The sequence below is a fragment of the Leucoraja erinacea genome, chromosome 10 (genome assembly GCF_028641065.1).
Source record: "Leucoraja erinacea ecotype New England chromosome 10, Leri_hhj_1, whole genome shotgun sequence".
In the NCBI taxonomy this organism is placed as follows: domain Eukaryota; kingdom Metazoa; phylum Chordata; class Chondrichthyes; order Rajiformes; family Rajidae; genus Leucoraja; species Leucoraja erinaceus.
In genome coordinates, this window is record NC_073386.1 from 5,374,847 (window position 1) to 5,401,677 (window position 26,831).

At 44.0% G+C, this 26,831-nt stretch overlaps 1 protein-coding gene and 1 non-coding gene across 7 annotated transcripts in view; both read right to left on the reverse strand.

Annotated features, from left to right (window-relative positions):
• Nucleotides 1-15,303: 15,303 nt before the first annotated feature.
• The window catches only part of selenof (selenoprotein F), a 45,006-nt gene continuing 33,478 nt past the window's right edge, over nucleotides 15,304-26,831 (reverse strand). Inside the window, exons 4-6 of one of the 6 annotated variants that reach the window (XR_008724090.1) lie at nucleotides 21,703-21,752; nucleotides 15,982-16,176; nucleotides 15,304-15,797 (exon numbers count right to left, since the gene is read on the reverse strand). Coding sequence is in view for 5 of the 6 variants with exons in the window: in XM_055641339.1 (XP_055497314.1) it covers nucleotides 15,733-15,778; nucleotides 16,070-16,176; nucleotides 21,703-21,752 (203 nt within the window). In the remaining variant the exon portion in view is untranslated. Of the gene's footprint in view, nucleotides 15,809-15,981; nucleotides 16,177-21,702; nucleotides 21,753-26,831 lie in introns of all 6 variants that reach the window. The other 5 variants (XM_055641339.1, XM_055641343.1, XM_055641342.1 and 2 more) reach the window with 5 other exon arrangements.
• trnaq-cug (transfer RNA glutamine (anticodon CUG)) lies at nucleotides 22,901-22,972 on the reverse strand. Its single transcript has one exon. It is a non-coding gene; the product is annotated as a tRNA-Gln (tRNA).

Genomic DNA, 26,831 nt, shown 5'->3' on the forward strand with positions numbered 1-26,831 from the left:
CCCCATATCCCTTGATTCCGATAGCCCTCAGAGCTATATCCAACTCTCTCTTGAAAGAGAATTGGCCTCCACTGCCTTCCACAGATTCACAACTCTCTGGGTGAAAAGGTTTTTCCTCATCTCAGTCCTAAATGGCCTACCCTTTATTCTTAAACCGTGACCCCTGGTTCTGGACTCCCCCAACATCGGGGAACATTTTTTTCCTGCATCTAGTCTGTCCGATCCCTTAAGGATTTGATATGTTTCTATAAGATTCCCTTTCATCCTTCTAAATTCCAGCGAATACAAGCCCGAGGAGGCGTGACGTTCTCCAGGTCTATGTTTAGGTGGAATGATGCAGCATTTACCCCCCCCCCCCCCCCCCCCCCCCCCCCCCCCCCCCCCCCCCCCCCCAGCCCCAGAGCCACCACATCTCTCTTGCTGACGGTGTTTAAAAGGCTGACAGTTTCAGGCTCCATACATTATTTTAAAGTTACACTGAATCAAAAGGCACGAGCCAAGTGTGTGCATGAATACTTCAGGGTAACTGCATTCACAGAGAGCTGCACTCCTCATCAATATTAAATGAATTCCCAACCTTTGACAATGACAGAGATAATTGCGATTGATTATGATGGGCCTAGTCAATTAAATAATTGATGTCCGGGCCTCCTATTATGATATTTTTTCCCTCCCCCTCGTAGGTTACAATCGCTGCTTGCAGGAAGGCACAGCCTGTGCAGCTATAGTAAAGCCACTGCCTTACGGGCAATGGAGTTCGGTCCTGATCTCAGGTGCTGTCTGTGTGGAGTTTGCACAATCTCCCTGTTACAGGCGAAATGTGTGGGATTTGATCTGCAGACCGAAGATGGGCACAAAATAACTGGATTAGCTCAGCGGTGAAGGCAGCATCTCTGGAGAGAAGGAACGGGTGATGTTTTCTGAAGAAAGGTCTCGACCTGAAACGTCGTCCATTCCCTCTCTCCAGAGGTGCTGCCTGTCCCCGCTGAGTTACTCCAGCTTTTTGTGTCTACCTCCCTGTTACAGTGCAGGTTTAATCAGGGTGCTCCATTTTCCTGCTGCGTCCCAAAGCCTCATGAGTTGGGAGATTAATTGGCCTTTGTGAATTGCCGCAGGTACATATGTGTGTAATAGCAGCGGGGGCAGTGCATGGATGGAATGTGGGATTAATGTAGGACTAGTGTAGACTCATCTGCTTGAAGCTGCATCTCTCCACGCCTCTCTTTCTGAGTTTGAGTCTCACGGGATTTTAACCCATTAAAGGCCAATTACTGAAAGTAAGCATGCAGGTACAGCAGGCAGTGAAGAAAGCGAATGACATGTTGGCCTTCATAACAAGAGGATTTCAGTATAGGAGCAAAGAGGTCTTTCAGCAGTTGTACAGGGCCCTAGTGAGACCACACCTGGAGTATTGGGTTCAGTTTTGGTCTCCAAATTTAAGTAAAGACATTCTTGCTATTGAGGGAGTGCAGCATAGGTTCACAAGGATAATTCTCGGGATGGCGGGACTGTCATATGCTGAGAGAATGCAGCAGCTGGACTTGTATACTCTGGAATTTAGAAGGATGAGGGGGATATCTCATTGAAACATATAAGATTTTTAAGGTTTTGGACACGCTAGAGGCAGGAAACATGCTGCCGATGTTGGGGGAGTCCAGAACCTGGGGCCACATTTTAAGAATAAGGGGTAAGCCATTTAGAACAGAGATGAAGAAAAGCTTTTTCACACACAGGGTTGTGAATCTGTGGAATTCTCTGCCTCAGAGGGCAGTGGAAGCCAATTCTCTGGATGCTTTCAAGAGAGAGTTAGATAGAGCTCTTAAAGATAGCGGAGTCAGGGGATATGGGGAGAAGGCAGGAACGGGGTACTGATTGTGGGCGATCAGCCATGATCACAGTGAATGGCGGTGCTGGCTTGAAAGGCCGAATGGCCTACACTGCACCTATTGTCTATTGTACTGTAATTATAGAGAATCCAAAATGACAAACTCATCCTTCACAGCGGAGTGGGAATGCTGGATGGATGTCATGGTTATACAACACGGAAACAGACCCCTTCGGCCCACCTATGCCCAGACGGACTAAGATGCCCATCCATGTTATAGGACCCCACATCCCCAGTCTGAAGAAGGGTCTCGACCCGAAACTTCAACCGATTCCTTTTCTCCAGAGATGCTGCCTGACCCGCTGAGTTATTCCAGCTGTTTGTGTCTATCCCTCGTTTAGAATTTAGTTTAGAGATACAGCACTGAATCAGACCCTTCGGCCCATAGAGTCTGTGCCGACCACGATCCCCGTACACTAACACTATCCACGATCATCCACAATCAGTACGCCGTTCAAGCCTTCTCCCCATATGCCTTGACTACATTATCTTTTCCTTTATCTAACTCTCTCTTGAAAACATCCAGTGAATCGGCTTCCACTGCCTTCTGAGGCAGAGATTTCCACAGATTCACATCTCTCTGGGTGGAAAAGGTTTTCCTCATCCCGGTTCTAAATGGTTTACCTCTTATTCTTAAACTGTGGCCCCTGGTTCTGGACTCCCCCAACATCGGGAACATGTTTCCTTCCTCTAGCGTGTCCAATCCCTTAATAATCTTATATGTTTCAATAAGATCTCCTCTCATCCTTCTAAATTCCAATGTATACAAGCCCAGTCGCTCCATTCTATCAACATATGACAGTCTTGCCATCCCAAGAATTAACATCGTGAACCTACGCTGCACTCCCTCAATAACAAGAATGTCCTTCCTCAAATTAGGAGACCAAAACAGCACATAATACTCCAGATGTGGTCTCACCAGGGCCCCGTACAACTGCAGAAGGACCTCTTTGATCCTATACTCAACTCCTCTTGTTATGAAGTCCAATTTGCCATTGGCTTTCTTCACTGCTGCTGTACCTGCATGCTTACTTTCAGTAACTGATGTACAAGGACAACCAGGTCTCCCCTTTTCCGAACTTGACACAATTTTTTTTTTTTTTTTTAATTTTATTTTTATTAGCAGTACAGTAAATCACATTAATACATCGCATATATCTTATTACATTATGTTGTACCACTTCATTTTTTGAGCTTTAAAAAAGATAGAAATAAAAGAAGTAAGGAAAGTAAGCAAGAATCGTGAAGGTGCAGGAAAGTGTTGGGAGAAGAGAACCCCTTAGGGAAGGAATTAGAGAAGGAAGTAAAGAAAAGAAATAAGACCCTAGAAAGAAAAGAAAAAAAAGAAGAAAGGAAAATCAATCGCTCTATTGTAACACAAAACTCCGCAAAAAAGGATATACCAACCGTGTTTTTATTAAAAATTTATTTTATACCCCCCATTACCAGGTCCTGGTAGCCTTTATGTTTTAACTTATTATTGCACCTTATGCTTGTAATAGTTCCATAAATGCAGACCACGTCTTTTGGAAGTGATCTGCTTTGCCTGCTAGGAGGAGTCTCATCTCTTCCAAGTGTAGTGTTTCGAACATGTTTGAAATCCACATTTTTGTTGTTGGTATTGGAGCATTTTTCCAAAATTTAAGTATAAGCTTTTTTCCCCATTATTAGCTTGACACCATTTGACAGACACAGAAACACACACACTAAATTATACAACATGAATTTTATTCTACCTGTAAAGAAGCTGTTCATTGCCTTTCATGCGACAATGTCTCACCCAATGTATCCCATATTGCAATTGCTCTGAGCTACTTTAAACCCAATGTACGTTGCAATCAAACTAGTGGAGACAGTTCTTATAACTGCAAATAGCATCTAAATAAATGCATATAAATACTCATTAGATTGCTCCTATGGTGGCAATAATCCATATGATAGCTTCAGTATGGTCACCTTTTGTTAAATGCATGCAGCAAAGAGCAGGAAGTTCTTCCAGATTGGCCTTTATGCCGTGAAGCAAAATATTCAGTCTTTTCAGGTATAGAATTTTATTGCTTCTTTCATTCAGTAAACTCAAGTAGCCGAATGGCAAATGAGATGCCAAGGAAGCAGCTAAAAGCATTCAGCTCGCAGCCTCTCAGTGTTTGAGACTTGCCGAGCTGATTTTACCAAACCACTGCACATCATTCTCCGTTTACATTACTGTTTAAAAAAAGGCAAACTAGAACACTAACCGTCAACAAAGATTCCTAAATGGACTGTGAAGGACAAGTAGCAAGTGGGAAGAATGGTCCAGTCCCAAAATGTCCGTAGTCCATTCCTTCCACAGTTGCTGCCTGACCCACTAAATAATAAGAACCTAAGCATTGTCAGACAAATAGAAAGGTAATTTGTAAAATTATTTAGAGCTTGTGCATGATGGCACAATGAGTTGCTGCCTCACAGCGCCAGAGACACAGGTTCGATCCTGACTAAACTAACGACTGAAGTTAAGTTCAGAAATACATGGTGGAAACGGGCCCTTTGGCTCACCTAGTCCCCACTCACCATCGATCATCCATTCACTCTAGTTCTATTCTATCCTAATTTCCCATCCACTCCCTACACTACACTACAATTTACAGAGGCCAAATAACCTACAAACCCGGCCATCTTTAGGATGTGGGAGGAACCCGGAACACCCGGAGGAAACCCACACCGTCACCGGGAAAACGTGCAAACTCCACACATGAAATCAGGATCAAACTTGGGTCTCTGGCATTGTGAGGCAGCAGGTCCACCTGCTGCACCACCGTGCCGCCCTTGTTTGTGAGTTTCAGGTAATAATTATTTTCACAGTGAATAGAGGTGCATGGTCTTTGCACATTAAAGTTGTGTTGTGATTAAGTTTGCTGTGATAATTTTCTAGTTGAATGATTACAGCTGCGGTTTGCCTGCAGTGCATCTGTCTTTTTTTCCTTTGTCTTATTGTTAATGGTAGATGTATGTTATAGTCTATTTATAGTTGTGTATTATGTGTGGGGTGGGTGGGGGGTGGGGGAAACTGTTTTTAGTCTCTTTCTTCAACGGAGATGCGACCTTTTTTCGTGTCGTATCTCCGTTCGCGCTGCGGCCTAATCGAGGAGCTGGCGGCCTCCAACTGGAATCGACCTTGAGGGCTCCGGTTGCAGAGTCTGGGGACTGACCATTGCGAAGCTGGCTGACTTCGGAGGCTGTGGTGGCGCTGTGGCTGCGACCCGACTTCGGAGGCTTCGACCACGGGCCCTGCGGACTGTGACACCGGGAGCTCGCAGGCCCATGGTTAGCGACCGATTTTCGGGAGCTCCAGCAACAGCAGCTTCGTCCACCCCGAATCGTAAGGCTTGGATCGGCCCGTTCGCAGGACCTTACATCTCTCGGTGCGGCTTAAAACCGTCCGCAGGATCTACCATCGCCCCGCGGGGGCTTCAACATCGAGAGCCTCGATCGCCCCGATGCAGCAGTTTGAGAAGAAGCAACAAAGAGATAAGACTTTTTTTACCTTCCATCACAGTGAGGAGGTGCCTGTAGGAGTCACTGTGATGGATGTTTGTGTTAAATTGTGTTTAATTGACTGTTTTGTTGCTTTCTTCCTGTTATGATCGCATGGCAACGAAATTCGTCCAAACTTGTGTTTGAATGACAAATAAAGAAATTCAATTAAATATAATTAGGATGATTAATCTACGATTTGCAAAAATAACAAATGCTAATGTTTCCACAGTTACCACGGGAGCTTTCATCTTCTTTCACATAAGGTCAGAAGTGAAACGAGTAGAGTTAGGCCATTCGGCCCATCAAGTCTACTCCGCCATTCAATCATGGCTGATCTATCTCTCCCCCTTAACCCCATTCTCCTGCCCTCTCCCCATAACCCCTGACACCTGTACTAATCACAAATCTATCCATCTCTGCCTTAAAAATATCCATTGACCTCCACAGCCTTCTGTGGCAAAGAATTCCACTGATTCACCACCCTCTGATGAAATAAATTTCTCCTCACCTCCTTCCTAAAAGAACGTCCTCTAATTCTGAAGCTGAGACCTCTGGTCCTAGACTCTCTCACTAGTGGGAACATCCTCTCCACATCCATTCTATCCAAGCCTCTGCTGTGATGTCAGAGGTGCACGTTATCCATCCCGGGATATCTGTCCTGTGAAGTGCTATCCGATGCAGCGTAGTTGAGGATTCCACACATAGTGTAAGGTACAACACAGCTCCATGTGCTTTTTGCATCGAATGTCAGTGCTTCAAGATCAAGAGCAACAACCTACCAAGCCTGCAGGGCACTGTCAGACCTTGTTCCTCCGCTGATCCCTCTCGATAGCTGACTCAGCACTGGCTGGGAGCCTAATCTTTGATCCTTCCATCCGAGCGGGCCAACCTGCAATTGTTGCCTCAACACCTAAAGGATCAGGGGAGTGAACCGGGCGAATTAGTCTAAAGAAAGCCTCAAGCATATCTCGGTGGGCTGAAGGGCCTGTTTCCGAGCTGTATCTCTAGAAATGAATCGAATACTAAAATCTGAGGGAAAAATGTATTAATGCAATTCATAGAAACATAGAAACATAGAAATTAGGTGCAGGAGTAGGCCATTCGGCCCTTCGAGCCTGCACCGCCATTCAATATGATCATGGCTGATCATCCAACTCAGTATCCCGTACCTGCCTTCTCTCCATACCCCCTGATCCCCTTAGCCACAAGGACCACATCTAACTCCCTCTTAAATATAGCCAATGAACTGGCCTCAACTACCCTCTGTGGCAGAGAGTTCCAGAGATTCACCACTCTCTGTGTGAAAAAAGTTCTTCTCATCTCGGTTTTAAAGGATTTCCCCTTTATCCTTAAGCTGTGACCCCTGGTCCTGGACTTCCCCAACATCGGGAACAATCTTCCTGCATCTAGCCTGTCCAACCCCTTATGAATTTTGTAAGTTTCTATAAGATCCCCTCTCAATCTTCTAAATTCTAGAGAGTATAAACCAAGTCTATCCAGTCTTTCTTCATAAGACAGTCCTGACATCCCAGGAATCAGTCTGGTGAACCGTCTCTGCACTCCCTCTATGGCAATAATGTCCTTCCTCAGATTTGGAGACCAAAATTGTACGCAATACTCCAGGTGTGGTCTCACCAAGACCCTGTACAACTGCAGTAGAACCTCTCTGCTCCTATACTCAAATCCTTTTGCAATGAAAGCTAACATACCATTCGCTTTCTTTACTGCCTGCTGCACCTGCATGCCTACCTTCAATGACTGGTGTACCATGACACCCAGGTCTCGCTGCATCTCCCCCCTTTCCCAATCGGCCACCACTACAATAATAGGCTGCTTTCCTGTTTTTTTGCCATTCAATGTGCTGGTCCAAATAATTTCAAAGCAGGATGCGTACTATAGTTTAGTTTAGTTTAGAGATACAGGGCTGAAACAGGCCCTTCGGCTCACCGAGTTCGCACCGACCAGTGATCCCCGCACATTAACACTAGCCTACACACACTAGGGACAATTTTACATTTACGTCAAGCCAATCAAACCCGTAAGTCCTAGGAGTGGGGGAGGAAACTGGGGCACCCGGAGAAAACCCACCAGGTCACAGGGAGAATGTACAAATTGCCATACAGACGGCACCGGTAGTCAGGATTGAACCTGGGCCTCTGGAGCTGTAAGGCAGTAGCTCTACTGCTGCAACACCGTGCAGCCCTGTTAAATGTTTCACTGGTAGAATTGCAAGAATTTATTCATGTTGAATGGGTTTACTGTGTGGCACGGTGGCGCAGTGGTAGGGTTGCTGCCTTACAGCGCCAGAGACCTGGGTTTGACCCTGACTACGGGTGCTGTCTGTACGGAGCTTGCACGTTCTCCCTGTGACCACGTGGGTTTTCTCCAGGTGCTCCAGTTTCCTCCCACATTCGAAAGACATACAGGTTTGTAGGTTAATTGGCTTCTGTAAATTGTAAAATTGTTCCCTAGTGTGTAGGAACTAGTGTACAGTTAGATCACTGGCCGGCGCAAAAGTCAGTGGGCCGAAGGGCCAGCTTTCACCTTGTATCTCTAGAGTCTAGAAAATGTTAATCACAGTTGAGTATTTACATGTACAAATACAGCTGTTACAGTTTGAACAAGACAATGCTTTATATTCTGGTTACTGGAAGAGATAATGGGAGCATATTAATAGTCTTTAGGCCACAAGACATAGGAGCAGAATTAGGCCATTCCGCCCATCAAGTTTGTTCTGCAATTCAATCATGGTTGATCTATTTTCCCTCTCAATGTCATTGTTCATACTGTAAATTCATAAATTTATAAGTGATAGTAACAGAATTTGGCCATTCGGCCCATCAAGTCTACTCCGCCATTCAATCATAGCTGATCTATCTCTCCCTCTTAACCCCTCTTCTCCTGCCTTCACCCCATAACCCCTGACACCCGCACTAATCAAGAATCTATCAATCTTTGCGTTAAAAATATCCATTGATGGCATCCACAGGCGTCTGTGGCAATGAATTCCACAGATTCACTAAACTCTGACTAAAGAAATTCCTCCTCATCTCCTTCATAAAGGTACGTCCGTTTATTCTGAGGCCAAGGCCTCTGATCCTAGACTCTCCCACTAGTGGAAACATCCTTTCCACATCTACACTATCCAGGCCTTTCACTGTTCGGAAACTTTCAATGAGGTCCCTTCCTCATCCTTCTAACCTCCAGCGAGTACAGTCCCAGTGTCGTCGAACACTCTGTCCTGCCTGCTGCCCCCGTAACCTTTGACGTCCTTACAAATCACGAACCTAGCAACCTCTGTTTTAAAAATACCCGATGACTTGGCCTCCACCGCCATCTGTGGTAATGCTCCCCGGGATTATTCTCGTAAACCTCCTCTGGACCCTCTCCAGGGCCAGCACATCCTTCCTCAGTTACATTATTAACTGTGAATCACTTGGGGACATACTGATCTCAGGAAAGTTATTATGTAAATACATGTTTCTTCATTATTGTTAAGAAAAGGGTAACATCTACCCTTGGAACTCGAGGCAAAAACTCAATCTGTGCCTTCAAGACAATGGCAGAAATCTGACAAAGGTCATTTTTGCAAAACGAACAAAGTATTGCAATTTTGCCCAGCAGGGATTAGGTAATGCACATCTCCAGATTCAGGGACAGTTTCTTCCCAGCGGTTATCAGGCAACTGAACCACCCTACCAACCACTAGAGAGCGGTCCTGAACTACTATCTACAGGGCCTGTCCCACGAGCATGCGACTGCATGCAGCAAGCACGTCCAAACCGGAAGTGGGGGCCGCGCGGAGGTCAAGTGATCCCCGTACAGGGCCGGTCCCACCAACATGCGACTGCATGTGGCGAGAGCGTGACCAAACCAGAAGCAGGGGCCGCGCGGAGGTCGAGTGAGTGACGTGAAGTTCGAGCGAAGTCCACGGGAAGTTCACGCGTGACGTACTGCATCAAGACGCTGCGTACGCCCGTCGAGGCGTTGTGTATGACGTTGAGGAAGCTGCGGGCCGGCAGGCCGTTGCCGCACGGAATTTTTGAACTGTCAGTTTTTCGGAGCCCCGCGCGATGTCGGGACAACTCCATACGGCTCCGGCGATCGAAGTGGGACCGGCCCCGCGAGGCCGTATGGCTCAAGCGACCACGTTAGGTCGCGCTTGCCGCATGCAGTCGCATGCTGGTGGGACAGGCCCTTAACTCACTGGAGACCATCCTTGATCGGATTTTCCTGGACTTTATCTTGTACTAAATGTTATTCATGCTGTTCCCTTTATCATATATTTGTACACAGTGGATGGCTCGATTAATTCCCAGGATGGCGGGACTGTCATATGTTGAAAGAATGGAGCGGCTGGGCTTGTATATACTGGAATTTAGAAGGATGAGAGGATGTCTTATTGAAACATATAAGATTATTAAGGGATTGGACACGCTAGAGGCAGGAAACATGTTTCCGATGTTGAGGGAGTCCAGAACCAGTGGCCACAGTTTAAGAATAAGGGATAGGCCATTTAGAATGGAGATGAGGAAAAACTTTTTCACCCAGACAGTTGTGAATCTGCGGAATTCTCTGCCTCAGAAGGCAGTGGAGGCCAATTATCTGGATGCTTTCAAGAGAGAGTTAGAGCTCTTAAAGATAGTGGAGTCAGAAGGCAGGAACGGGGTACTAATTATGGATGATCAGCCATGATCACAACGAATGGCCGTGCTGGCTCGAGGGGCCGAATAGCCTACTCCTGCACCTAGTGTCTATTGATTGAAATTGATATTTCTGGCCAAATTGGAGAGGCCAGGACACTAAAAATGAGTAAAGGCTTCTGGGCTGCTAGGCCATTTGGTCAATTTAAATGTGCCTTCTGCAGAAATAGGACGCTAAAGAATGGTGCCAGTTTCTCTCTCGAGCCTAGATAAGAGTTGCAGGAACAGAATGAAACATCTGCAGCTCCTGACAATTAGGTGCAAATTGCATGGAATGGATTGGATGAATGCAAACCAGACATACACATTGTATATAATGTTGCAAAGCTTTACTTTGCTAGATGTTGATTGGATTTAGTATTGAGCCTTGTCTGGGTTTCTTGAATAACTGGGTAAATGTTGCTGTTTGCTTACTTTCAGAAGCACCGTTTAAATACATAAAAACCACGATGAGGAAGTGTTCCAACAATGAAAGCAGATACACATTATGCAACCTGGTATTTATGAATATGCATCTGTAGTTTGTTCCTGTATGAACAAGACGGGAATTTAATAAGATGTGGCCCGCTAAGTTTTGGTTTAGGTCAATTGGCCAGGTAGTGTTCCCAAAAGCTGGCTCGTCAAAAATGTTAATTACCAACAATCAGAGTTTTGTTCATTATGACTGGAACAAACATTAAACATGATCAACCTCTCGGGGCCCTTATTCAAGGTTTGATCAACAGCTGCATCTAAATTGAAGTCTTGAGTCAGCTTGGAGATGGGACTGCTCATAGTTCTTGTAATCTATTTATTTGATGCCTCAGACTTCGTGGTTAGGGTTATATTAGGCAGCCGACACCCAGTTCAGCTGTTCCTGTGAAGCAGTCAAGGTTAGAATGTTAAAGACCATCTCCGCAGGCATCATGTCACCAAACGAAAAGCCGACCACTTACGATACGATGCGACTTTGTTTATCCCAGCCCACCACCAGTCACCAGATACAGTTACAGGGCGTTGAAAGTGTCATCGCGTGCATTATAAATAATAATAATGTTTAGCGGTATGAGAAACGACTACTGGAGTTTTCAACAGATCTTTGTTCGAAAGTTCAAGTTGCGGATTACAGGCTTATCAGACACGTCTGCCCACAAGTTAACAGTGGTCAGCGCTGAACTAAAGCGCGCAAGGGAAAAACCGCGCAAAAACACCAGCCCCTCCCGAGTCACGTGACCGCGGCTTGCGCACGCCGGGTACGATATCTGTGTGCGCTAGCAGGCGCCGCTACAAATGAAACTTAAGTGACCAGTTATTGCACATCACTAATGTAATATTTTGCAAACATAAAATTAAATTATTGAGTGGAAACGTCCAGGATGAGGGATGTGCAAAGATGTGGTGCGGGGAGTCGGGGGAGTTGGGGTGGGTCAGACAGAAGTGGGAGGATTTGTACAGCTTGGTAGCCACAGGGAGAAAGGGTCTCCTGTAGCGTTTGTTCCACAAATAATCTTAATAAGGCTTTGGATGGGGAGCTGCGTCATTGAGATTTCTTGCTCCTGCTTTGACTTTAAACCTTTTTTCGTTTTGTTAGTTTAGAGATACGGCGCGGAAATAGACCCTTCGGACCACCGAGTCCACGCGGACCAGCGATCACCCCCGCACACTAACACTATCCTACACAATTTACAGTTTTCACTGAAGCCAAATTAACTTACAAACCTGCACGGCTTTGGGGTGTGGGAGGAACACTTGGGGGAGTACAGAACCAGGGGGCCACAGTTTACGAATAAGGGGTTGGTCATTTAGAACGGAGATGAGGAAAAACTTTTTCACCCAGAGAGTTGTGAATCTATGGAATTCTCTGCCTCAGGCAGTGGAGGCCAATTCTCTGGATTATTTCAAGAGAGAGTTAGATAGAGCTCTTAAAGACAGCAGAGTCAGGGGATATGTAGAGAAGGCAGGAACGGGGTACTGATTATGGATGATCAGCCAGGATCACATTGAATGGCGGTGCTGGCTCGAAGGGCCGAATGGCCTACTCCTCATCCTTCTAAACTCCAGAGTGTACAAGCCCAGCTGCTCCATTCTCTCAGCATATGACAGTCCCGCCATCCCGGGAACTAACCTTGTAAACCTACGCTGCACTCCCAGCAAGAATGTCTTTCCTCAAATTAGGGGACGAAACTGCACACAATACTCCAGGTGTGGTCTCACTAGGGCTCTGTACAACTGCAGAAGGACCTCTTTGCTCCTATATTCGATTCCTCTTGTTATAAAGGCCAACATACCATTCGCTTTCTTCACTGCCTGCTGGAAAAGAGGGAGACCCAAAACCACCTGGCGTCAAACTGTAGAGGAGGAAATGACAACAATGGGCCTGACCTGGGGTAGTGTCCAGAAGCTAGCAACAGACGGGAGTGGAGGGCCTTCCTTCCTGCCCTACATGCCAGGGGGCATAATAGGCAGTAAGTAAGTAAGTAATGTATAACTTATCCCTAGTGGACGTAGGATAGTGTTAATGTGTGTGGGGATCGCTGGTCAGAGCGGACTCGGTGGGCCGAAGGGCCTGTTTCCGCACTGTATCTCTAAACTAAACTAAACCTCACCAAGGCAGTACACAAGAGTCGCCACTTCTCTGGTGCAAAGTTACATGAAGCTCATCGAACAGTTTTGCTCGCAGTGGTGAACCAGGCCTGCCACTGCATGAGGCGGCAGGCACCCCCTCGTCGGGTCCCCCCTTTTATCTCGGCACCCCCTCCCCAGCTGGGTTCCCCCCTTCATTCTTCGCCTGACTCCGAGTTCCTCCAGCACTTTGTGTTTCGCTCAAGATTCCAGCGTCTGCATTCTCTAGTGCCTTCATTTTACAGGCTCTGAACAGAATTCTCTTGGTTCGCTCCAATTCCCACTCTACTCTGCGGTAAACGACAAAGCTGGAAGCCGGCTGCAGAATTCAAAAGCATCACACTGCTAATTTTAACTCCTGTTTTACGCCTCCAAATCAAAGATAACAGTGTATGTACAGATGAGCTGCAAACGTTGGAAATCTGGCGATAAAACTGAAAATGCTGGAAATACTTAAAGGAGCTCAGGCAACATTAGTGGAGACAGAGACAGAGTTAATGTGAGACCTGTGTTCGATCCTGACTACTATCTATCTCACCGGGGACCCCTGGAGAGGAGCTCCGACTGCCGGGCCAGCGGTCTGCAGTGCCTCCGGTTGCAGCAGCGGCGGGGTCTTTAGATCTTCGACCGCGTGACTGCGGCCTACACCAACCTGAAGCCACGGTCTCCGGTGGGGAGGCACCGATTCAGGACTTACCTGGACTTTACCTTATCTACACATCTAGGCGCCCGCAATGGCGGCTGCGGAGGGTTGAGGTCCCGACCACGGGGGAAAATGGAGGAGGACTGGCCAAATTTTGTGCCTTCCACCACAGTGATGAATGCTGTGGTGGATGTTTGTGTTCAATTTTTATTGTGTTTTTGTGTGTTCTTTTTTCATTGTACCGCTGCTGGCAAATTCATTTCACTGATTAAAACTGATTGATTGATTGATTTCTGAGGAATGATGTGCTGGCGTTGGAGAGTGTCCAGAGGTTTACGAGAATGATCCCAGGGTTAACATATGGTGAGCGTTTGACAGCACTGGGCCCTGCACTTGCTGGAGTTGAGAAGGATGAGGGGGCACCTCATTGAAACTTACCGAATAGTAAAAGGCCTGGGTAGAGTAAAAGTGGAGGGGATGTTTTCACTAGTGGGAGAGTAGGGCGGGGGTGGATGCACAGAACGAAGAGAGACCAACATGACTCTAATGAGTACTTTTGCAACTTTGTCAGCGCCAGAGCCGTGGCAACTCTTTTGTGAACTTTGCGCACCGTCTACAAAAATAACGAAGCTCACTGTACCGAGTTTGTGACATTAAACTATCATTGAGTCATTGTTGTCAACTATTAAATGATCCAGCATGCCTCATGGTTTTGCTGAACCACTGACAAGATTTAAGATCGAGTGAACGAAAATTTGAGTAGAAAATTAAAAACTCCTGCCCTTTGTTTCCCGAAAGCTCAGGATCACAGCCTAACCTGTAGCTGAAGACGCATATCCCATAGGAATTTCTTCTCTAATCAGGTTCCTCATCAGGGGAAGGACAAGGAACATAACTTGATTGCCTTAATGTGTAGCCTTGTTAGATACAATAGGCAATAGGTGCAGGAGTAGGTCACTCGGCCCTTCAAGCCTGCACCGCCATTCAATGTGATCATGTCTGATCATCCACTGCCATATCCCGACTCCGCTATCTTTAAGAGCCCTTCCTAGCTCTCTCTTGAAAATATCCACAGAACCGGTTTCCACCGCCCTCTGAGGCAGAGAATTCCACACTTCACAACTCTCTGTGTGAAAAAGTATTTCCTCATCTCCATTCTAAATGGCTTACCCCTTATTCTTAAACTGTGGTCCCTGGTTCTGGACTCCCCCAACATCGGGAACATGTTTCCTGCCTCTAGCATGTCCAAACCCTTAATGATCTTACATGTTTCAATACGATCCCCTCTCATCCTTCTAAATTCCACAGTGTACAAGCCCAGCTTGTGTACTCTATCAGACAAATGAACCAGCAGTCGGTCCTTGCCTCAACTTGCACAGAGAATGTTCATTTTGGCAGAACCTGTGGAAGCATGCATTGTTAGGCATGACGCATCTGCAGAATTACAAGCAGAAAATAAAAATGTGGCCCAGAATCAGTCATTCCCATCCCTTCACAACTGGTCTATCTGTAAACGTCCCGCAATAGAGCACACGGTGAAAACCCACGCCGTCATGGGGAGAATGTACAAACTCTGTACAGACACTACCCGTGGTCAGGATCAAACCTGGGTCTCTGGCGCTGTAATGCCCCTGTCCCACTTAGGGAACCTGAACGGAAACCTCTGGGGACTTCGCGCCCTCGCCAAGGTTTCCATGCAGTTCCCGGAGGTTGCAGTTAATGGAAGCGGGTAGGGAGACTGACAAAAGCCTCCGGGAACCGCACGGAAACCTTGGGTGGGGCGCAAAGTCTCCAGAGGTTTCCGTTCAGGTTTCCTAAGTGGGACAGGGGCATAAGTCAGCAACTCTACCGCTGCGCCACCGACCCTGTAGAACCTTTGAGATAAGTAAGTTGTCTTCACAAGTACAACAATGAGAGGCGACAACCAATAACAAACAAAATTCCAAACACGGTGCTTTATGTTAATAATAACTTTTATTATTCCAACATTCTAAATTCAAACAATACCAACTCTCTGGGCTACTTCTACTTCAGCAGAGCAGAAACACCAGTCAGTGCACAAAACATCGAGCTGCACATATCCTCAAAATGGTTTCATGTGCGGCCTTCACAAAAGTGCAACTACTTAATGAATCTTGTTCACTGCAGTAAACAGTAGGAAACCGTACAACTAATAAAAGCCACTTCAAGCCAACGGAATGTTGTAATGGACCCAAATAAACAATATTATACAGTGCATTTCAAATTTCAAAAGAAGCCATACTCATTTATTAACTGGTCATGTGCTGGGGCGAAACTAAATATCCTTCGTAAAATGCCATTGAGAATCACGGTAATAAACCTAATTTTAGCATTGTAAAATTGAATATGATCATTTTGAGTAATCACTCTAACCAGTATGTCGTGGGAGTTCCTTCCCCTGTCCCACTTGGGAAACCTGAACGGAAACCTCTGGAGACTCTGCGCCCCACCCAAGGTTTCCGTGGGGTTCCCGGAGGTTTTTGTCAGTCTCCCTCCCTGCTTCCACTACCTGCAACCTCCGGCAACCACCTGCAACCTCCAGGAACCGCATGGAAACCTTGGGTGGGGCGCAAAGTCTCCAGAGGTTTCCGTTCAGGTTTCCAAAGTGGGACAGGGGCATTAATGGGTACAAATTGATATACAAAATGGAAACCAGACCTGCAACAGGCGGCAATTTATATACGTTCTAACTTTTCACTCAGGAATTCTTCCACACTATCGGTGTTCCATTTGAGAATGCTCAACTCTTCTTCAATGTCCCCCTTGTCATCCAGCAGCTTCAGCACAGGGTCAGAGCCACGGACATACTGGAAAACAAGAGAACATACGGTGTGTCAAACTCATTCATTGCAAGCAACTGCTTATAAACTGAAGATTATGGTTATTATTGCACTATTATTGTTTGTTTGGTTTATGTGTGTGTGTGTGGTGTGTGTGTGTGTGTGTTGCACTTGGTCTAGTATTATATAAAAGGTAGACACAAAATGCTGGAGTAATTCAGTGGGACAGGCAGCATCTCTGGAGAGAAGGAATGGGTGACGTTTCGGGTCGAGACCCTTCTTCAGACTGAGACTCAGCGTATAAACTGAGCCAAACAGTTAATCATATTATTCAAAATACATTGACTTGGATAAGAGATCCCTTCGCAATCCTGTACAACCATATGTTCATGTGTCATAGCAGTAGAATGAGGCTTTCTCAGCCACCATGCAATCATGGCAGATCTATCTTTCCCTCTCAACTCCATCTCCTACCTTCTCCCCGTAACCTTTGACACCGTTACTAATCAAGAACCCGCCAATCTCTGCTGTTGAAATACCTAATGACTAGGTTACCACAGTCGTCTGCAACAATGAATTCAACAGATTCACCACCCTCTGGCTAGAGAAATTCCTCCTCATCTCCTTTCTGAAAGTAGGTCCTTTTATTCTGAGGCTGTGCCCTCTAGTCCATGAATCTCCCACTTTTTCTGCTTCGACAAGGGAGGAAGCAGTCAACTGTTTTATCATAGTTTTTGCACAAGCTAATCTGAAAAGTTAATATTTTTGCATAAAAATGATATTGGCTTATTAATTTACTTACAGCCAACATTGTAATGAAGTGATTTTACATTTACGCTGCTATTCAGCATCAATTTCCCATGACAGCTCTGGCCCAGTACTTTTTACTGCAACAATTAATGTTATCTCGCTGTGCCAGCTCCTGCAATTCACCACTAAAGTAATTTATGTCTGTTCCTCCCCCACCCACCTCCATGCTAAACTAGCAGACGTTTTTACTGTTAAATGTATAATTCCTACAGCATTTTCTCATAACAGAGGGAAACCCTAGAATTGTAAATTGTGGTTTACGAATATATTGCACACTATTTATCGTTAATTAGTAATAGGTTTGTTCCGTGTACTGCAATACTCCCGAGTCCATTTTATCTTAATAAGCACAAGGCATTTGGGGACATGCTTGTTACATTTGAGAAAGTCTAATATTAAACATGTATATTATTGGACTGCTGCAACATCATATAATGCTGTATATATATATATATATATAAATATATCACATAACATTCACACTGTACGGTGGCGTAGCGGTAGAGCTACTGCCTTACAGCTCCAGAGACCCGGGTTCGATCCTGACTACGGGTGCTTGCCTGTACGGAGTTTGTACATTCTCCCTGTGACTTGCGTGGGTTTTCTCCGAGTTTTCTTCGGTTTCCTCCCACACGCCAAAGACATATAGGTTTGGAGGTAATTAGCTTGGTGTAAATGTAATAAATGGTCAACTAGTGTGTTAATGTGCGTGGATCACGGCTCGGTGGGCCGAAGGGCCTGTTTCCGAGCTGGATCTCTAAACTAAACATTCATACTGCACTAAAACATAGAAACATAGGAACATAGAAAATAGGTGCAGGAGTAGGCCATTCGGCCCTTCGAGCCTGCACCACCATTCAATACGATCATGGCTGATCGTCCAACTCAGTATCCTGTACCTGCCTTCTCTCCATACCCTCCGATCCCTTTAGCCACAAGGGCCACATCTAATTCCCTCTTAAATATAGCCAATGAACTGGCCTCAACTACCTTCTGTGGCAGAGAATTCCAGAGATTCACCATTCTCTGTGTGAAAAATGTTTTTCTCATCTCAGTCCTAAAAGATTTCCCCCTTATCCTTAAACTGTGACCCCTTGTTCTGGACTTCCCCAACATTGGGAACAATCATCCTGCATCTAGCCTGTCCAACCCCTTAAGAATTTTGTAAGTTTCTATAAGATCCCCCCTCAATCTTCTAAATTCTAGCGAGTACAAGCCGAGTCTATCCAGTCTTTCTTCATATGAAAGTCCTGACATCCCAGGAATCAGTCTGGTGAACCTTCTGTGTACTCCCTCTATGGCAAGAATGTCTTTCCTCAGATTAGGAGACCAAAACTGAACGCAATACTCCAGACATACAAGGGACGCTATATTCTGTTATATTCTGTCTCATGTGGACCAACTTGTCAATATTCTTTGCTTTCTACTCATTATCAATTTTGTTTGAGCTGCTTTGAATGTGATCAAATATTTTCTCGGTAGAGAGTTCTAAGCAGAGTGGATGTGGAGAGGATGTTTCCAGTAGTGGGAGAGTACAGGTCCAGTGAGCGCAGCATCAGAAGAAAAGGATGTACCTTTCAGAATGGAGATGAGGAAGAATGTCTTTAGCCAGAGGGTGGTGAATCTGTGGAATTCATGGCCACAGATGGCAGTGGAGGCCAAGTCATTTTTAAGGCAGAAATTGAGAGATTCTTGATTAGTAATGATACAGGATGAGAGCAGGAGAATGGGTTTGAGTGGGAAAAATAGATAATCCATTATTGAATGGAGAAGCAGACTCAATGGGCTGAATGGCCTGACTGCTCCTATGTCTCATGATCTTATGAAATGGAGTTTAACTTTAGAAAGTGTGAGTCAGGCACTTTGATGGATTATGATCTAAATCAAGGGTTCCGAACCTGGGAGTAAATTTACCCAGGGGGTAAATTTGTTGATTCTGGATTTGTACATATATTTTCTCATCGACTGACTGTGTTTGGTTCTGGTATAAACTGGTATCTGTTCATCATCAGTTGTTCATAAATAAGTTAAATAACATTGTTATGTGCTATTAAAGTTGCCACGGATAAACGGGATGAAAAAGGTTGGGAACCCCTGATGTAAATGGAGAAAAACTGCAATCAGTATTGGGACGGATCTAAGTGTTCTGGTGCATAAATTACAAAATGTCAGCAGGTAGGTCAAACAAGCAGTTAAGAAGTTCTGAAGACCTTCAGGCCATCAGTCTGAAGAAGGGTCTCGACCCAAAACGTCACCTATCCACGTTCTCCAGGGATGCTGCCTGACCGGCTGAGTTACTCCAGCACTTTGTGTTTTTTCCTTGGTAAACCAGCATCTGCAGTTCCTTGTTTCTACATTTAAGAAGGTAACGGGCATGATTCCTTTATTGCAAAGGAGCGGGAGTTTATGAACAGAGAGGTTTTGTTACAGTTGTGCAGGGTTTCAGTGAGGCCACACTTTGAAACCTGTGCAGTTTTAGTCCTATTACCTAAAATAAATGATATAACTTTAGAGGCAACCTAAAGGAGATTCACCAGGCTAATCCCTTGGATGAGAGGGTTGTCCTATCAGAAGGAGCTGGATAGTTTAGGTTTGTATTGCTTGGAGTTTATAAGAAAAAAATAACCCATAGACTCCAAGAGAGGTTGAAATGTTTGCATTTGTGGGAGTCATGAACGAGGGACTAAAAGTACATTTAAAATGTAGGTGCATTAAAATTTCTTCTCTCAGAGGCAAGTGAATTTCTGAAGGTAGAGGGGGCCAGAGTTTAGATATATTATACGGTGGAGAAATTTAAATCTTTGAAAAAATTGAGCAATAAAAGTTCTGGGGAACTGGAACAGATGAAGAGCTGAAGCCCAGCATCGCTCAACCTGATCCCATTTTTTTAATGTTCTTGAGAAGATACTAACTTCTCACTCAATTCGTTAATTAGCTCCCAACTGAAGATTTAACTGAAGTCCTCTGCAATTTAATGAGTTGTGTCCAATGTAACCCAAACCTTTGCTCTGAGATTAAGGAAAGTAGATAGCATTCGCCTTAGATAGGCACAAGGTACTGGAGTAACTCAGCGGGTCAGGTAGCATCTCTGGAGAAAAAGGATGGGATATGGGTGACCCAAAATGTTACCCATCCTTATTTTCAAGGGATGCTGTCTGACCCGCTGATTTACTCCAGCACTTTTGTGTCTATCTTTGGTATAAACCAGCATCTGCAGTTCTTCATTTCTAGTATTCGCCTAATTTGGATTAAGCACAGGATGTAAGAAATAGACTTCTTGGCTGGTAAATGTTAAAAGAAGGAAAATTCTGCTGAATTAGTGTCAAACAATTTATATCTCTGATTCTTTTGATGACACCAAGTCTCTATCAGTATCTATGCATTTATAAGGTAAATGTGACACCGATTTCTGGCCAGCTGACTTGTGGAATTGGAAAATGTTGAAGTCAGAAGTTGCCTTCAGAGATTCTGCATGGGGTGAGCCAAACCCAGGGCTTTGAATGTACCACTTGTCGACTAACTCAGCAGTAAAAATAGGCAGTAAAAGTTTGGGTTTTGGCAATTCTTTGTTCAATTATATAATTTAAAAAAGGTGCGTGTAACTATTTCCACACGTTGTTGGTCCTGTAATTTTATGTATGGAATTTTAATCACAGGAAAATTAAATATTTAAACAGTTTAGATATTTTACGTATTTAAGCTGTTCCTTTCATTCCATTTTCCAAACTTTATTTTGGTTTCTGGGCATAATTTTAACCTAATAATTTCTGCTTTGGAATGTGAACATGAAGTTAGTTATTGTCCTATAGCATAAAGGGTATGGGTAATTTAGATGTTTAAGAAGGAACTGCAGATGCTGGAAAATTGAAGGTAGACAAAAATGCTGGAGAAACTCAGTGGGTGAGGCAGCATCTATGGAGCGAAGGAAATAGGCAACGTTTCGGGTCGAGACCCTTCTTCAGGTAATTTAGATAGTACTTTGGCATTGAGCATGGTTTTCTTGGTTGAGCACTTATCCTGGTGTTATAGCACAAGTACTTTGTGTTTCAATAGTAATTTGATTCGGACATCCTACTTTGGTATAGGTATTTGTTTATTATTGTCACATGCATCGAGGAGCAGTGAAAAAAATTGTTTTGCATGGTATCCGGGCAAATCATACCATACTGTGGGTCGGCACGGTGACGCAGCGGTAGAGTTGCTGCTTTACAGCGCCAGAGACTCGGGTTCGATCCCGACTATGTTCTCCCCGTGGGTTTACTCCGCGATCTTTTGTTTCCTCCAACACTCCAAAGACGTACAGTTTGTTGGTTAATTGGCTTGGTCATAAATGTAAATGTCCCAAGTGTTTAGTGTGTGAAGGATGGTGTTAATGTGTGGGGATCGCTGGTCAGTGCGGACTCGGTGGGCCGAAGGGCCTGTTTCGGGGCTGTATCTCTAATTTAAACTACATCATGTATGGCAAAAGAGAAAATAAACGGAGAGCAGATATAAATTTTGCAGACTAACTGCAAATTCCTGGGGTTTCTTATAACCAAATTTGTTTGCTGTTGCATGCCTTGGGAATGCAGATACTCAATAAAGGATGCTGAACTGATACATCTGCAGGATTAGGTGAAATGTCTGCTGGCAAGCTTGCAAAAAGTCTTTGGTCAACATTATATGCGCGAAATTGCACAAATTTTTCCCTGACAAGAACAAAATCTAAAACCATGAGTATCTTAAAGAATGTTTTGAAGTTACCTTGATCTGTAGTCCCTTGAACATCTTGGGCTTATCACTTCTGACAAAAGCTGGAAAAGATTTTTCAAATAAGTAAATGAAATTTTTTTTTTTTACACCCAGATCAGTTTACTGTAAATCAATACTTAACTAAATTATTGTAATTCAATATTGTTGCATCCCCAAAGCATATAGCGGCTGAACATAAAATGCATCCTTTATCAAAGTTGTTGAGCTAGTTTCTTTCCCAACGGCACAGAAAGGCTGGGTAAGGTTTAATCAAACGTGGCTTTGAACACAGTACTTCCCCTACTAACTCTGCAGTAAAAACAGGCAATAAAAGTTAAGGCTGCTGCAGTTCTTTGTTCAAAATACATAAGCTCAATTCTACATGGGTACTCACATTTCTTGTACAATAGATAAATAAAATAAATAAGCACAGATGTCTAACAGACCAGGCATGTGCCTCAATAGTCCTGTTCTGCAATGGCTTCATGTGGATATGTTGCCGATTTGAAATCATGTTTTCATTTCAAGAAGATATTTTATTCACAAAAATTGTAAATAATGCAGAACATGCAAATGATCATCTTTAGTACATACCATGCCAATGCTAACATAATCTAAATGTTTTCCTTTGCATGCATTCCTTGAGTCAAGAGAGTTTTATTGCCATTTGTCCTGAAAACCGAACAATGAGATTCTTCCTTGCAGCAGCACAACTGATATGTAAACACTGTAATAATAATGTAATCACCGTCATAATAAACAAGGAAAAAACGTTCAGTGTGTAAACAGTGTAAAGACAAAAAGAATGTCCCCAAGTCTATGTAGTTCAGAGCGTAGTTGGAGGTTGTAGTGTTTAATAGCCTGATGGTTGTTGGGAAGAAGCTGCTCTTGAAACTGGACGTTACAGTTCAGTTTAGAGATACAGCTTAGTTCAGAGATATAACGCGGAAACAGGTCCTTCGCCCCACCGAGTCCGCACATTAACACAAGCCTATACATGCTCGGGACAATTTGCACTTATACCAAGTATACAAACCTGTACGTCTTTGGAGTGTGGGAGGAAACTGAAGATCTCTGAAGAAACTGAGAAACCCCACGCTGTCACAAGGAGAATGTACAAACTCCGCACAGGCAGCTCCTGCAGTCGGGAACGAACCCGAGTCTCCGGCGCTGCAAGCGCTGTGAGGCAGCAACTCTACCGTTGCGGAACAGGTTCCACCGAGATTTGAACTCGGATCGCTGGATTCAGAGTCCAGAGTGCTAGCCATTACACCATGGAACCACATTTTCAGGACCATGAGGTTTGTACTCATTCCAGCCTTTCAGTGTACAATGGTGCTGGGTGAGGAGGGGACCTATACTGTGATTTAGAAATATGCATGATTTTACCTGGGGATCATTTTCAAAGATACAATATTCCTGCTGTGTTGCTATGGGTAGTAAGTAGTATTAAGTCAGGGCATTCAATGATGAGCAATGAGCAAACAGTGCTTCGAGTGCAGTGAGGGTTACATTATTTGCTTCAAAATGTAACAGGGCCTACTGGTCCAGCAGAAATATTTAGAGAATTAAAATTCAAATTTTTGGTTGATGGAAGGCGTCAGATATTTGGGCGGCGTGGTGGCACAGCGGTAGAGTTGCTGCCTCACAGCGCCAGAGACCCGGGTTTGATCCTGACCAAGGGTGCTGTCTGTACTGAGTTTGTACGTTCTACCCGTGACCTGCGTGGATTTTCTCCAGGATCTCCCAAACACCAAAGGCGTACAGGTTTGTAGGTTAATTGGCTTGGTATAATTGGAAATTGTCCCCAGTGTGTGCAGGATAGTGCAAGTCTACAGGGTGATCACTGGTCAGCGCGGACTTGGTGGGCTGAAGGGCATGTTTCCACGCTGTATCTCTAAACAAAACTAAGTCAAAATGTTTATTCCTGAATAATAGGAGGCATGAATAAATCAGGCAGCATCTTTTGGATGACATTCTTGCATCAGGTGCAGGGTAATGAGGCCTGTTACAATGAATTAAGTTGTAATCTTTCCACATGGATAGTCTTGCTAATCTCTAGACAGACACTCGTGTCACGCTCTCATTTTACTGCTGCCATCGGAAATAAGGCATAGGAACCTGAAAACTGTAACGTCCAGGCTCTGAAGCAGCTTCTTCCCTTCAACCACCTGGCTATTAAACACTTTAATCTCCAAGTATATTCTGAACCAGTGTTTCTCAACCTTTTTACCCTTGCAATAATTTTCATCTCAGGGAACCCTTATAGACATCACTAAATATATTCCCCATGATTATTATGCTTTTAAATGATACTAGACCAAGTGCAGATCTGCTCCCCCACGCACCTGTTCCCTACCCGTAGCCGCCATGGGAGACGTGGTCCTCCAACTCAGGAACCCGTTCCCGAACGTAAGATTCCAGCACTCCCCTGCCTCCCTCAGCAGTGGGCTTTAAAATAAATTCCAATTACACTTGCCCTGCGAGTTGCAATAGCAATTCGCCCTCCCCCTCCTGTGAGGTGAAAAGTTCAGAGTGTTCCTGTCGCAACATTGTATCGAAGTGTGTTGGAAGCTGGCAGGATTGATTTTAACAGTAAAAGTCTTGTGAAAGTTGGCATTTTTAAAGCTTTAATCACGAATAACGTGAAATATAGGGTGAAATCTTCAGTGAAGCTGATCACTGCTAGCCAAGCCATTGTGACGTCATTAGTTGAAGCTAGTCTTTTTAAATTAAAAGTCTTTTGATTTTTTTAAAACATCAGTAATAAGTCGAGAAATAAAGCAGAAAATGTTCAGTGAAGGTGCTCTCTGCCTAGAGGGGAAAAATGTAAATCAGAATATGTAAAAATGTAAACGTTACCGCATAGTGTTTTTGCGAAGATGTAAAGACAACCACATGTACACACACACATATATAAACAAAATCTGAGTTGTATGATAACAAGTTGAAGACTTTATTATAATACCCAAGAATTTTCCAAGAATGTGCTGTACGTGAATAAAATTACGAATATGAAATTAAACACAAAAATGACTAGCATATAATTAGCCTATTTATCACTATTTCTCTCGTAACCCCTAGCGGCCTCTCACGGAACCCAAGCGTTCCGGGGAACCCCGGTTGAGAAACGCTGCTCTGAACTATATAAACTTGGGTGCATTGTTTTTGACGTTGCACTACTATTGTCTGTTTATTTGCCTGTTTTTTAAAGATATACTGAAGTTTGTATTGGTGTTTATCATAGGTTTGACAGAGTACTATGTTTACATATCTGTTGTGCTGCTGCATAAGAATTTTGTTGTTCCATTTTGAGTCATAAGGTCATACGTGTTAGGAGCAGAATGAGGCCAATCGACCAATCAAGAACGCTCCGCCATTCAATCGTGGCTGATCTGTCTCTACTTCCTAACCCTATTCATCTGCCTTCTCCCCTTAACCCCTGACACCTTTACTCATCAAGAATTAATCTATCTCAGCCTTAAAAATAGAGTTGCCATTGACTTGGCCCCCACAGTTCTCAGTGGCAAAGAATTCCACAGATTCACCACCCTCTGACTAAAGAAATTTCTCCTCATCTCCTTCCTAAAGGAACGTCAGAGACACAAGGAACTGCAAAAGCTGGAATCTTGAGCAGTCTGAAGAAGGGTACCAATCCTGAAATGTCACCTGTCCATTCCCTCCACAGATGCTGTCTGACCCGCTGAGTTCCACCAGCACTTTAAGTTTTACAATAAAACTGCTTCAATTCTGGGCAAGTTTTTTTTTTAAAAGCCAGCTCATTTAATTAAGCTCCTGTGATTTTCTGAGTATGTAACAAACACAACTCAACATTGCTGACATTCGTATTGTAAAATGTATGTTACCTTTGAGTAGTAATCGTTCAAGCATTCCGGGGCTCTGTACAGATCCATGAAATGCTTCAAACAACTGGGTTTCTAATCAATGGGACAAAACACCAGCAGTATGGCACTAAAAATTGCTTTAGTCGGTAAAAATCAGAAGGTTTCTGTGTGACATTGAAGAAAGCATCTGCTGCTGCAATACAAATTGAGGTTGGGTGTCTGGGCTAGGGAATCTAATGATATCATTCAGCACATGACTTCCTGTAAACAAGTGGAAAGTTGTCTGTTCTTGATACAGGATGGTAATTGCCCCCCAAAATACAAAAGTCTATTGTGTAGGTCCAAGAATAGCCAGGACAACTCTTTAAAAGGAGTGGGGCATGGCATTAGCACCCAAATTAACTGGAAACACTGCACCACATGGCGACTGGAAGGAACAACATTTAATTACGGATAGAGACGGTGGTTAATAGAAACCAGCTTGTTTTCTTTTTAAGAAAACAGCTTGTTGCAGAAATAATGGGTTGTAGGATTCTTTGTATTACCATCTCTCGCCTGGGTCCCGCTCAGATATTCTTTGGGTTAAGAGACAAGGAATTATTTCAAAAACTTCCCAGATAAAGCTGATGGTGGTTTTTGCAGGTGAACAAGGAGAAAGTGGGCCAAATTTTGTGAGTGAGGAGACTGAAAAAAATTGCCACCTGGAGAATAAAGGGCGAACATTTGACTTTTATGATTTTTTTCTGAATTGTCCTGCAGTGTTGCCTTTGGAGCCTAATGATCAGATTTCAGGAATGGGTAACTGGCAGATCCTGTATTATCTATCCTTTACTCTCATTTATTTCATACTACGGTCATGGTTCCAGGAGTCAGTTTGTACGTTAATCTTTCTGTAGTGTGTATGGTTCTCCTACTTCCCCATGTATAACGCTGTGGTCATGTGGACAACACAGAGGGAGTGTGGTAGAGCAGGCATGACATGGGAGAATAAATAAAATGTGCATTTACAAACTTGTGTACCAATGTATTGTATTAAAATTAACACCAGACGGAAAAATGATGTCGTATTTATCCAGAATAACTCAAATGTTGAAACAGAATGTTCACAACAAAGTTTTGGAAAATGACCAAACATGAGCCCTAAAGTAGCGCAGGACAACTTTAGATTATTATGCTTGCTCTATGTATTTTGGTTTTTGCACCTCATGGTCTGGTTTGCATAGAATAACTGATACTTTATTGTATCAGTTATTCTATGCAAACCTGACTCATTGTTGCTGTTGCATTTCATGTGCC